Raw genomic sequence first — 13,478 nt, 5'->3', positions numbered from 1 at the left:
GGGGCAGCAATTTTTCCCTGGGAGAAACAGCCAGGAGGAGAACCCAAGGCTGAGGACTGATGCAGTGCCGTGTCCCTCATGCTCAGTGCATTGATATCCCCTTCCCCCTGCGGCTGCCTCGCTGCTCAGCTGGCTGCGCCCGCAGCCCCAGGGATGCTGCAAGTATGTAGGTCAGAGCTCTTCTGGATCTGATAAGTGTTAAATCAAGCTTGTGCTGATCTTGGCTGCTCCAGTCTCTTCAGGTATTTGCTTTAGCGTTTGGCTTCCCCCTTCATCCTCTGGGGTCTGGGTGATAAATGGTCCTTAATTGTAATTTATCTGTGGCTATGCTGAGGTTTAGGGTTATTTGCATCGTGATTATTACCTGTGTGCTCAGCAATCGAAACGGGGACACCCGTGTTTTGAAATAAATCCCCTTCTTTTCCTTGCAGCTTTAGTGAAGGATGGGTCTTTGTGGCATTAATACCCACTCCCTCCCTCACAGGGCTCTGGCTATCAACCCCACAGCAGCTGCTTTTTCACCACAGATAACAGAAAGCATCTGGACAGGCTGGGGAGGATGATTGTGAGATATGTAGGGCACAGTGGGAGGTGGCCGTGTCGTGTGACTACAGACTATCTGTGACAGCCGTCTGCCACTTCTCCTGTGAGGGGGGTGGTTTTGTTGTTTTAACTTTCTCGGGCTTCTAATGCCACAACTAAATTCAAAGTCCACCACAGAATGAGTTATTTTCTCCTCCAGAAAGCTGGAGAGAGCTGTGGCAAGTCTAAAGCTCCTTGGCAGCATCACTTTGAGTTAAACTCATACGTGGATCATAATTAAGCGTGGAACTCGGCTTTCTGCATGTTCCCAGATTGTATTAGATTTGTCTCGTGCAGCGAGCAAGCCACCCCCCTCTGCAGAGCCTGATCTGCTGCCTGAGCTCGTGCTTCTGGATCATAAGCCACATCACAAACCGTGGCCTTTGGCAGCATCGGCAAAGGGGATTTGGGATTTGCAGAGGTTTTTCTACAGATCACCTTCTGTCACCGGCTGAGCCTCTAAATGAAGAAGTTTTAATATGAACAATCATTTTAAAAAAGGAAAATAAAGGCTTTTTTATGTTTTCAGTGCCACCAATGTGGTTCTTGGCCCAGGGGTGATTGAGGAGGGAGGTGGTGAATGATGACTGTACACTCAAGTAGTCACACACCTATGTGTGTGATAGGGGATGCCAAAAAGAAGGTAACTAGGTGGTAATGATGAACAAACAGCTTATCTGGTTACTAATTGGAGGATCAAGCTCTTTTAGCCTCGAAGGCTGCTCTATAAGCATCACCCAACACCTTGGGCTGCTCGCTCAGCTGTTACAGAGTCCCCACAGAGCACCAGTCACTGGAAGGCACAGTAGGTCAGGCTGGAAGGGACCTTCCTTTGGACCACACTCTGAATCTAGATCCGTCTTTAAAGTTCCATCAGGTTGCTCAGAATAATCTTCAGGTGTGCTGTAATGACCACACTGCTCAGCATCCTAAAGCCCAGGAAACAAGATCCCTAAGTCAGGCAAATCCTCTCCAACAGCTCTTTGGAATGCACATAGAAACCTCTTCAGTGTGGTGACCTGATGTAGAATAACCTGTCCCCTGAGCGCTACGAGGTTCTTCCTGGCCCAGGATCTGTTTTGAGCCTTTCATCTCTCCAGAGAGTCAGCCCTACCCGGTGAGGAACACTGTCAGTGTATGCTGAGCATAAAGGAACCTGCTCTTTGTTCTGTACTCCATATTGCAATGTTTGCTGTCTCCCTGGTTACATCTCCCTGCTGAAGCCAAGGAAAGAGACTTCCTACTTCCGTGGCTACGCTGCTGCCTGGGCTGTGCACTCTGAAATGAGCAGAGTGACTTTCTGAAGGGAGGATTTCTGTCTCTCGGGACTATTTATGCCCAAAACTTTTTTTTAGTGGCTATGGCTGTCAGTGGTTCGGTGTGTGGTCACAGCATGGGACCCTCTAGGACCTGATGGAAAGGGAAAGTTGTGACTTCCACATTTGCAGGTACCAGTCTGCTTACAGGTAGCCTGGCTGTGTCTGTGCTGTGAAAACATACTCAAGCTCTGGAAACATTTTAAATTAAGATTTGAAGTCATAAATTGTCATAATAATGGGTTGTTACTGTGTAAGTATTTTAACTACTTAAAAGCTGCTTTGCCATGGACTGCTGATGCAAACCCAAGCTCAGCAGTGTAGCGAGATGCAAGTCCTGTGTGTCACAGCGACCTCCTGGTTACCTTGGTGGACTCATACCCCTGCCTGCCTTCCTCAGTGAGCAAAAAGCTTCAGATCTCTTATTTTTTTTCAGAAAACCTAATGCCTGTCGCTTTCTAGCACATACTCATGACCCTCAGGAGGTGTCATGTGTGCAGGGGTACGCTACTGAGGTGAGGGGTGGTACTGCTTCGGCTTCATTTCAGTGGCCCCTTGTGCAGTTGGTGCCTGGAGATGTTTTCATGGGCTCTGGCCACGGGTAGAGCTGATACTGCTGGAAATCCCTGATGGGATTGGGGTAGATGCTCAGTGACTGTCAGCCAGGCCTAAACCTGTTCCAGTGTGGTGAGTTGTTATTTTCTTTTAGAATTGTTGGGGTTGGAAGGGACATCCAGAGCTCATCGGGTCCAACCCCCCTGCCAAAGCAGCTCCCTAGGACAGGTCACAGGTTGGTGTCCAAATGGGGCTGGAATCTCTCCAGAGAAGGAGACTCCACACCCCCTGGGCAGCCTGTCCCAGGGCTCCCTCACCCTCACCGGGAAGAAGTTCTTCCCCAGATTGGTGTGGAACTCCCTGTGCTCCAACTTGAGGCCATCGCGCCTTGTCCTGTCCCCACAGACACTGAGAAGAGGCTGCCCCATGTCCCCCTGTGTCCCACCCTTCAGCTATTGAGAACCATTGATCAGATCCCCTCTCAGTCTCTCTTCTCAAGGCCGAACAGCCCCAGCTCACTCAGCCTTTCCTCGTAGGGCTGAGCTGTCCTCAGCTGCGCTGCCACCCGAGGTGGGAGACCTGCTCTGGAACCGGCTGCAGCCAGCCCGTGTTTCAGTGTAGCTCTCATAGGTAAAACCCTTTCTGCTGCCGGAGCTGAAGGCGCGTTCCAGAGGCGCTACCGCCTCAGGCTGCCTTCGCGGGGCTCCGGCGCCCCCGGCCCGGCGCTTCTCCCCGTGAAACCCGCCAGCGCGGGTGCTCCGTGCCCGGCCCGCGTTACTCTTGGTTGCCGCCGAGGAGGAGAGCACCGGGGTGGCCTCCAGATGCCGCGGGCCGCCCCGCCACCCTTCGCCATCGCAGGTGGTTCCTGCACGGGCGCCGCGCTCTCCTTCCGGGGCGCCAGCCCGGGGCGCCCCCCGCCCCCTCCGCCTCTCCCCGCCCGCGGAGGCTGCTCAGGCCCGCGGGTTAGAGGCCGCCGCAGCCGTTGGCCCGCGCGAGGCGCCCCCGCCTGTTGTTCGGCTCCCGGTGTGGCCGAGTCGTTGCCTGAAAGACCCGACAGCCGCCGCTTCGTGCCGCCGCCTCAGTTCGGCTCCGCTTTCCCTCTCCCCACCCCAAGATGGGTGGCACGGGCCCGTTTTTTTCACCGCCAGCCCCGCTCTGCGCGGTTTGGGAGCCAGGGCGCGGCGTTTCGTTCAGGCGTTCGCTGCAGGCAGCCCGGTGGTTGCGAGGCAGCGAGAGGCAGGTCCTGCGCCCTCCCCCCGCTCCCCTCCCGCCATATAAAGCTGCCGCCGCAGTTGGGCCCGAGGAGCTGCCGCTGCTGCTGCCAGGTCCAGTCGTCGCGGAACCGGCCCCTGCCTCACGGTGAGGCCTGCGAGCGCCGGGGGGAGCCACCCGGCGCTGGTGGAGCGGGGTGGCAGCGGGAGCTGGGCCGGGGGGCGCCCTTGGTGGGGGATTTGGGCCCGACCTCATCTGGCGCGAGCAGGGGGCGGTGGAGCTCCCCCGTGGTGGGGCCGGGAGGGCCGCTGAGGGGGCGGACCGAGGTCTGGGCCTTGCCTGGGCGATACGAGGCTCTAAGCGCCCGTGGGGCTCCTTGGGGGGGGCGGCGCTGTGTGCGGCGTCTGGTAAATAAAGCTGGGGCGCTTCCCCCCGGCCAGGCCGCGCAGCACCTGCGGAGCCTCTCCCTCCCCCGGGCGGCTGCGGCGCCGCTCCGGCCCCCCCCCCCCCCCCCCCCGCCCCGGTTGCCTGTTGGTAGCGAGAGGAGCTCTGGAGCGGCAGAGCGGCTCTGGTGCGGCTTGGGTAAAGAGCTGTGGCGCTACACCTGGGGGCACGGAGTTGCTGGGGGGGAAGGGGCGGGCATCCGTCCGGGGAGGCTTTGGAAGGCACGGAGTTAGCTGGTAGCGCAGTTTTAGATGTCTGAGCTCTGCGTCTCAGGCTTCCACATTTAAATTGCTGTTGCAATTCAGGTTTTGTCTTTCGGCAAGCTCCCAACCTGTTTTATAGAGCCTTTAGGGACGGTCTGCTTAGTCACCTGGTTGTGTGGCTCTACAAGACCTGTTTCCAGAGCTGTATTGCAGTTTGCTAAAGGTGACTTTTATTTTTTATTTCTTCCAGGAGACTGGTATAAAAATAATGAAATCCTGACCAGTTATCAGTGATGAGCCAGGAGGTTTAACTTCATTCTACCTGGTTCAGACTCTTTAACAGCAACCTAAAGGTCTTGCTAAAAGTGGGTTTGGGTGATGCAGGGGTTTCAATACCAGTATCTTTGCAGGGGCTGTGCTTGTTAAAGCAGCATCCCCGTCTTGCTGGCTCTGTAGTGCAGCATTATGTAATCTTAGACACAAGCACAGGAAGGCTGGCATCTGAAGCTGGGTTTGTTCTTGAGTGTTCTCAGACAAGCACTGCAAGAACAGATGCAGTAAATCTGAAGTCTATGCTTAGATTGCTTTTTTCCCCAGAGAACTGTTCAAGCTACCACCACAAAGCCATGTTCAGAGCTGAATTTTATTTTTGTGAATGTGTGCATATATTTATATGTATGTCTGGAACAATCCTGACTGTGACCCTCCAGAACACCCATCTTAATTAGAAGTGGTGCTGTCATATAGGTTTACAGGCCTGTGTAAACATTAACTAGCTACTTGCTCTGCCAAATGGAAATTAAAACAATGAGGATTTCAGGCTGGTGTGAGCTGCTTAATAATGCCTTTTGGCTGGCCTCCACGGGACTGGGTTTGTTGCAGTGCTGTCAGGCACTGATGAGCTATGGGAGGTATTCAAAAAGGAGTAATGGGAGTTTGCTGAAAGTGATCCAGCTAATTCAGCTTAGCTAGTTCAAGTACTGCTGTGAGGAATTGGTGTGCATGGCTTTTAGGTTGCATGGGAGGACAACTTTGGGAAATTTGTTTAAATTAATGTGAAATCCTTTGTTTTGCAGGCTGTATTTAGAGATGCATACTTTAAAGATCTTTAAGGGGTGACTTGAGGGGGCAGGGGGAAGAGACCTGTAATGGTCTGCTGTTAACAAATATTTTGAGTGGTAATTTACTGTAACACATTCTGCTAGTTTGTTGCGAAGGGATCTATGAAACTTACCCGGCCAGGCAGTTGTGTTTATCATGCCCTTCAAGTGCAGCGATACCCAGACAGGCTTGATGTGTGGTTTCAGGGGTAAGTTGTAACCTACTAGCTGCTCTATCAAGTGTGTTACTTCAGATATTTAACAGCTCAAATCCAGGAAAGGGACGTTCTTCTGAAGTTTATTTTTCTGCTAGTGACACCTTTGAAGTCTGCTGGTTCTGTTTAATAACTGCCTTATTACAGTTTGTTTGAGTAACTTTGTTAAAATGCACAGTCATCTGAGTCTTTCCTAATGCTAACAAATTAGCCATCTAACTGCCTACCTCAAGAGTAGTATTGAGTGCTGAAAGCCTTTCTCCTAGCAGTACAGGGCTTCTGAGCCTCTTCAGAAAGCCAAACGCTTTCCTGAAGGAGGAAAAACCTTTGATCCAGTGTAACTTGGTCTGACTGGAGCAAGGGAGGCTGAATTAGACTCTAAAGGGGTCCCTTCCAACCTCAGTGTTGGGGTTCTGTTCCAGAGGCTATCATCAGAAAACTGCTTTTCAGATCTGACCTCATTTGAATAGTCAGAGGGAGCAGCAGTTGTTTGGATTTGAAGACAAGTAGTGTTTTGGAAGCATTGTTGAAAAGTTACTAAAAGAAGTGCCCTGTTGACTAAAACTTTGTGTATTTTATGCTTTCAAATTAAGGAAAAAAAATGAAATTGGTGTTAAGCTTCTCTCCTTGTTTCTTAAGCAGGATCAATGAATTTAGGCCTGTTGATTTGAGCAGTGAATAATCTGAGTGTGCTTTAAGTGGCACTGGGCTCCCTGCTGTTGGTAAGGGGTGATATAAATAGTAAAGGTAATGTACAGCTTTGAGTCAGCCAAACTCATAACATCTGCTGGATATTGTGTGGCAATAACTGTCCTTCTCTTGTAGATGCCTTCAATTAAACTGCAGAGCTCAGATGGAGAAATCTTTGAAGTCGATGTTGAAATTGCAAAGCAGTCTGTAACTATAAAGACTATGCTGGAAGGTAAGAGTGGGGACCCTTGGGGATCACTGGGGTGTGCAGGGATAGCAGTGTGCTCCTGGCAGCTTCTTGAACAGGACTTGTGACTGAAGGAGCCCAGGACTGTGCTGAAAACAATGCCCAGGCCTATGGAGCAGCTTGTTGTCTTGTGTCAGAACAGCTGGAACAATTCCTTTTGTAGTTACAACTGTTGTGGGTGGATGTGCTCTCACAAAAGCTTCAAGTTCAGCTCTCTTGCACTTACAGGGAGGCTGGTAAAATCTAAGCACCCTACAGCCTACTTTAGTTTTGGAAGAGCTGAGTAAACAGAAGGCTAATAACACTTCAAGCTAAGTTTATTTGACTACACAAAGCAGTCTTGTGATGTAGGTATCTTAAACAGGGTGGGAGATCATAAACCTGTGCAACGAAGAAAGGACTATCTATAGAAACCTATACTGTGAGTTTATGGATGCACTTAAATTCTTTGGGATAAATATTTAGTTCTGATCTGCTGACATAAATTTGAAACAAAAGAACTCATGGTGGGGGAGGGGAAATCTGCCAGATGGCCAAGACACAGAGCAAACTCTGTCTAATCCCTCTAATGCAAATCCTTGTTGTTTATGGGTGGGTTTTTTCCAATTTTTGTGTGTATTCATTAATAAACTTGGAACCCCCACACCCTTTCTGTAGATGTAGTTAACATGTTCTTGGCTATAAACATTGGTCTGGTTGTGACACCTTATACATTAGAACAATAAAAATAAGGTGGAAATGCTCCAAGCATTGAATGCTTTCATTCTGTTAATAAGATGCTGCTGAACATGAGCAGCAACAGGAGCAGGAAGCATCACAATCAGTTGGAATACATTAGGGAGCACAATTCTTCTCAGTTTTCTCAAGCAGAAGCGGGGTTGTTACTGGTGTTCAGTGACATTCAGGTGTTGATGAAAGGGAAGTTACATGTGGTAAGTGTTGTAAGCTAGCTGTTTACTAATCTGGGTGAGCTCCAGTCCCCTATTAAGGACAAAAGGCACTTAGAGTGCAGCTGGTCAAGCACTGGTTAATAAACAGTGTCTGTCAGGGAGGAGCTGAAGGGTGGGGTTGTTTTGAGCAGTGTGAGACCACCAGTGAGATACAGATTTTTCTGGTAACAGGTGAAATTGCTGCTTTGGATGTGGTGGGGACAAGTTGAGAGGAACTGACTAAACTTGACATAATTCAAACAGTATTTCCCTGTACCAACAATTTTGGACTGGTCCCTTCTTGCAGTATCATCTGTCTCCATGTTCAAAGTGGGCATTTAAAGCTTCCATCAACTGGTGACATGTGCAGGAGCCTTTAATGTCAGTATCTTTGTTTTTGAACCTCTGAAGCTAGCTATTCCAAATAAAAGGTAGTACTAATTAATATCCCACTAATAAGAGCAGTAGTTGACCTGCCTAAACAGAGGTACATGCTATTTTAATTGTGCACAACTCTGATCAGTGATGATGGTGTGACAGACATCTGTTCTTAAAAATGAAGCTCTCTGGTGATGTAGAATTGGTATGTCTGTGCAGTTAATTACATAACTAATTACAAGATGGTAATGTTTGGCAGCTAGGGTGCCTTCCAACTGTTAGCATTTATGTAACAAAATGCACATTCTCTAATCAGAGATGGCTAATGCAGTATTCTTTTAATTAGGGTTTTTCTCTCAATTTTTACTTTGATTCTTTGTGTCAAGGGGACATAGTGACAAGCTATTGTGATCTGTCAAGCATGCTGACAAGCTTTTAAATACTTTCAGAAGTGTGCTTTATAAATGTTTTTTGATTGAAGGACTTGTGCTGCTATCTTAGCAGGCAAACTGCTTCAGCCAGTAAGAACCAGTACGAGTGCTTCAGAGGCCAGATAACTGGCATCTCTATGACCGCAGTATTTAGAGGACAAAACACTGTCTGCTTAACCACAGTAGATCTGCATTCTTAAATAAGCTGATACAGATCTCAGTTGGAACTCTTTGGTTCAGCTTGTGGGTTGAACTGCTGAAAGTGGTAAAAATGTGTAAATATTGTCTGATTCTTCAGTGTATCCTATTCCCTGAACACTGCACCAGCCAGCTCTGCTCCAGCAAGAGACTGCTGGTTTGTTGATGATCTCATTTGAGGAGGTGGCCTTATTACTACTTAAACCTGGGATAACCCAGTATGTATAATGTAGCTGTGGTTCCTCAAAGCATCACTGAAACGTTCTAAACGCTCCTGACTTCACCAGCTGGAGATCCTCTGCTACCATTCCATTCAGCCTCAGTGCTGTTAAACCAGCAGAGCATTGGTGAAGCAGCCCCATTCGGACAAGAGGAAATGGTTTTACCTGCCAGTTGCTTAGTCATCTTTCCATTTTTAGATTTGGGGATGGATGATGAAGGTGATGATGACCCAGTCCCTCTTCCAAATGTTAATGCAGCTATCTTAAAGAAGGTAAGGTGCTGAAAGTGGTGGTGGTGTATGGCAGTAATGACATGTGAAATTGTACTGAGTTGAGGGTTAGGAAGTCTTGTATTAAAAATACTTCTCATGTACTAGCTACAAGCTTAACCAATAGGCTATCTGAGAAAGGGGGTGAGGTGGGTAATGAAGACCTACAGGGGTGACCTAGAACAGCAGTTGGAGGCCTGATAGGCTTCCTGAGGTGTTGAAGTGGTGGACATCTGTGCATGCTGGTATTTCATGGTATTAAAGCACTGATTTTAATTGGATTCTGTGAACTGAGCTGGCTGTTTGAGAGCCGAATGCCAGGAGAAAGGATTAAAGGCCTGGCAGTGGTGAGAGTAGCAGGCAGTAGCCATGTCTGTGGCAGTCAGAATGCTTGAGACACTGCACTTGGTGGCATTAAATTCAGTGATAGGTTATGGTTATTGTTGGCTCAAGTGAGAGGTGAAAAAGTATGTTGCTGTCTTCTCAGGTGCTTTTTGCTCTGAAGTCCTGTGCCAAAATAAGCACTGGACTGTTTTTGGGTAAATAACATGATTAGGGGTTATTTCCTACTGAATTTGCACATAAATAACTTAACTTGTGAAGTCTCTTGGGTTGGCAGAATAGCACAGGGTTTTGCTTGCAGTGGATCACCCCTTCTTTTAATTGTCCAAATTGTGAGATTGGGGATGTTAATTAAGAAAGCAAACTGAAAACACCAGCTTGGGAACATGTGAACTTTGTACTGCAGAGAACCTGCCCTGCCTGTAGCTGTTACCACTACTACACTCCTCCCCTCTGTAGTACTCTTCTCAATGAGAACTGTCCTGCAAACAGATTAAATGCCACAAAGTGAGATTTAGGTTTCCTTTGTATGGTCTTAAGTGTGTTAGCACAGGGTTTAATAACTTCATAACACCAGTAGTTGGTTTAGGATTGTAAGTAATTAACTAGCTACTGTCTCACATGGGGTTTGTGAAGACTCTTAACTTCTGGATTGGGGATCAGTTCTTCTAAGATGAAGATACTGGGTAATAGAGCATTTTCATGCAGGGTTCTAATGTTAATTTAGAGAAAAAGGTTCTAAAATGAAGTTGTTATAGTTGGGTCTTAATGGGAGAGCCACTTGGATAAAGCTTTAATATCAACACCATAATTAGGTGATTCAGTGGTGCACCCATCACAAGGATGATCCACCTCCTCCTGAGGATGATGAGAACAAAGAAAAAAGAACAGATGACATCCCTGTGTGGGATCAAGAGTTTCTGAAAGTAGACCAAGGAACACTTTTTGAACTTATCCTGGTAAGTATGTACTGGAAGTGTCAGGACACTGGAAATGTGCTCTCTTAGTGTACTTCATTGGTAAACATTTTATGCTGCATGAGTAACTACTACTTTGGGGGGGGATGTGAGGAGAGGACAAGCAGTTCTGGCAACTGCTGGCTGAAACTTGGTGTTAGAATGCTTGTTAACCTAATTCTAGATGTTAACCTTTACTTCCTCATTTATCAATCAGTAGGCTTTGCTGAATATGGGGCCCTACAGCTGCCTCTATTATTGTGGCTCTTGAGGGTTTATTACTAGAATTGGAATTCTAGATAATTTTAATACAAATTAAAATCTAGCTTTGACTTCAAAAATTCAACCTCAAGTGGTACTGAGAAACAAGATTGCTTGTGTTAGCTAGCCAACAGCTAAGTGCTTCAACACTGAAGATCTCAAATGTCTGCAGGCTTCTGAAAGCCCCTTATAAAAAGAGGAGCAGGGGCTTGTATCTTGTGGTACAAATGACTTCCCTGTCTGTTTGGCAAGCATGTTTTAGGCATTATTACTTCAAGGTGCAAGCTAGAAGCTTCTCAGAGTGGAGATGACCTGTTTGCAGTGACAGTATTCTACACTTTCAGTGTAAGCATAGCTTTGGTATGCTTACACTGAAGCCATCTGCAGAGTATTGATATGGAAGTTTTAAATTTGGAAACTCCCTACAGGCTGCAAATTACTTGGACATCAAAGGGTTGCTTGATGTCACATGCAAGACAGTTGCAAACATGATCAAGGGGAAAACTCCAGAAGAAATTCGCAAGACATTCAATATTAAGAATGACTTCACTGAGGAGGAAGAAGCACAGGTACTTGATGGGCTTTAATTACCTTTTAGCTGTTTTTGAGCTGTGTTAGTGTGATGCTTCATGATTTAACGTGTGAGGCAGTGAGTTTGCTGATGTAAACTAATGCATCAGCTCCTCCAGACTGGGTTGGTGTTATTGGACCTTTCAGTGCCTCCAGTGCTGAAAAGGTCAAAACCTACTGATTTGCTAGTTCAGTAGGATTGCTTGCACCAGCCTTAGTTTGCTGGTTTGGAGCTGTAGTATGAATGCTAAAGATGCTTTGTATGTGGTTAGAATGGTAAGATGTTTGGATTGTCATCTTTAAGTAATGAACTCATTGGGCTTAATTTGAACAACAAACCAACAAAGGCAAAGGGCAGAGCTGAGAGATCAGACCAAGATGCCCTGTTAAAACACAGTGGCAGTGAATTGTATGCATAGGTGTGTCTTCAGCACTATGTCATGAAACAATTTAGTCCATTTGCTTTGCTTGGGGGGGGAAAAGTTGAATTTTGATCAAATCTAGGCATGAAAAATAAACTTCTTGGTTTATATTTACAAACAGGTCAGTTCTGAAGTTTCTAATTACAAACACTGCAATGAAAAATAAGTATACACTTCCAAGTTTATCCCTTCCTGCACTAAGTAATGCTGAATGCTTCTGGGAATTTACAGTTAACTTCTAAAAGTTCACTGCAATGTATTAATAGTTCAAATGTTCCTCTAGGTACGTAAAGAGAACCAGTGGTGTGAAGAGAAGTGAAGTATTGTGCCTGACACTCGAACACTGTAAGGATTGTTCCAAATACTAGTTGCACTGCTCTGTTCATAATTGTTAATATTAAACAAATGCAGCAGCAAATGAAGTTGTGTTAGCAGGATATTGTTCCCTTTGCATGTGTAGTGGTTTTTTGAGTACAGATTTAAATCTTTTGAGTTTTTACTAGTATAATTGGATGTCTCTTTACTCTGCAACGAATAAAACTCAACTAAGTGGATTCTGTATGGAAAGTAGCACTTAAGGTTGTCATTTTCATTACACTTTTAAACTGCTCAAGTCCAGTTACAATGCTAAAGATTGACTCCATTGTAAATAAACCACCTGCAACTTCTTCCTCAAGAACTAAACGCTCGTATTTACAGGGTATCAGTAGCTTCAGAAAGAAACTAGAACGTTTCTTGGGGAACTACAGAAAATAAACCCCGCTGGATTTCTTTGTGGGGAAAATTAGTGTTACTTAAAGCTTTATAACTTTCAAGATGGTTCTTGTCCTGCATTAAAAAAGGAAAAATAATTGACCATTTCCTTGTCCCATTAGTCTTGCTTTGTAGGCTAGTGAAAGATGTGATCTAGAACTACCCAAGCTCCTGACAGTTAAGTTTGAGTACTTCAACCATGTCTTGAAGACCTGCCTCTAGCTGGTAGCAGATGAAGTGTGTTGCTTTATGCACAGGCTGGGTGTGTTTTTATATATTACTGTTAAAAGTGGAATCCAGGTTTGACCAAAAATGACTGACATTACCAAAGTTAATATTATTGACCTGTGCATGCCATTAGTGGCTGTTCTGTAGGCAGTTTTAAACAACCCTTGTGATGTAGCTCTTTAAAACATGGTTTCATATGTCCATGGGAAACCTTTTGCCTCTGTGTGATACTTCAGCTTGTAGAGACCTAATTATTGCACAAAGAAAAAGCTAATGCAATCTCAAGCTTAACTTTGGACAAAGCCACTTGCAACTAGTTAAACAGTAACTGGTTTTCTGATTTTAATTTTTTTTTACAGTTCCCTTATAGGGAGTATGGGATGGTTGTGTGGTAGATCTTTGAGGTGTGCTCTTAGCTTGTATTGCATTCCATTCTCTGTATAAACCTTAGAGTAGAATGAACCTTAATAAACATACTTATCTCACTTTAAATATCAGTGTTTCACTTCTGAATTAATAAAGGGCTTTTAAACTTTTGTTTGCAAATGGTTCTAGTTATTTGGAACTAGACAGTTGCTTCCTCAGTGTGCAAATAGCAGCACCAAGGGAGTGGTTAACTGAAGGAACACAGATGTAATGATTTTAAGTGACTGATGTCAGGCACAGTTGGCAACTTCTCAAGTTAAGTTGGGAGTTAAATAGTGAGTGATCCAGATGGGTGTGTTTTTTGGATGGTTTACCCCCTTTAGATAATCAGGGATGTAACTAACTTGCTCTGAGGAACCTTTCAGACCCATGCTTTGGACACAGCTGCTCCTCACTTCTGCTTACTCAGCAGGTTGCTGGCCTTGCCTGGGTGCATATCCTATGGGCATATTACGGGTACTGTATTGTCAGGGGCATACAACACTCCAGTGCTACACCAGGACAGGATAAGCCTTTTTAGGGTGCTGTAT

General features: G+C 46.1%; 1 protein-coding gene across 1 annotated transcript; it reads left to right on the top strand.

The window, feature by feature from the left end:
* The first annotated feature begins 3,732 nt into the window (after positions 1–3,732).
* Positions 3,733–13,059, top strand: SKP1 (S-phase kinase associated protein 1). The gene is made up of 6 exons (XM_084268744.1): positions 3,733–3,812; positions 6,453–6,549; positions 8,920–8,993; positions 10,148–10,291; positions 10,978–11,118; positions 11,825–13,059. Exons 2-6 carry the CDS (start codon positions 6,453–6,455, stop codon positions 11,858–11,860), a joined length of 492 nt encoding a protein of 163 aa, XP_084124870.1. The 5' UTR covers positions 3,733–3,812; the 3' UTR covers positions 11,861–13,059.
* Positions 13,060–13,478: the final 419 nt, after the last annotated feature.

The sequence above is a fragment of the Gallinula chloropus genome (assembly GCF_964237585.1).
Source record: "Gallinula chloropus genome assembly, chromosome: 10".
Taxonomy (NCBI): Eukaryota; Metazoa; Chordata; class Aves; order Gruiformes; family Rallidae; genus Gallinula; species Gallinula chloropus.
This window is presented reverse-complemented; position numbering and strand designations above follow the sequence as displayed.

Bases quoted from the DNA above. Each gene is read 5' to 3' on its own strand.
- SKP1 (XM_084268744.1), top strand. From the start codon at position 6,453: ATGCCTTCAATTAAACTGCAGAGCTCAGATGGAGAAATCTTTGAAGTC. The intron at 6,550-8,919 runs GTAAGAGTGGGG...TTCCATTTTTAG, and splicing joins TATAAAGACTATGCTGGAAG to ATTTGGGGATGGATGATGAA. The intron at 11,119-11,824 runs GTACTTGATGGG...ATGTTCCTCTAG, and splicing joins CTGAGGAGGAAGAAGCACAG to GTACGTAAAGAGAACCAGTG.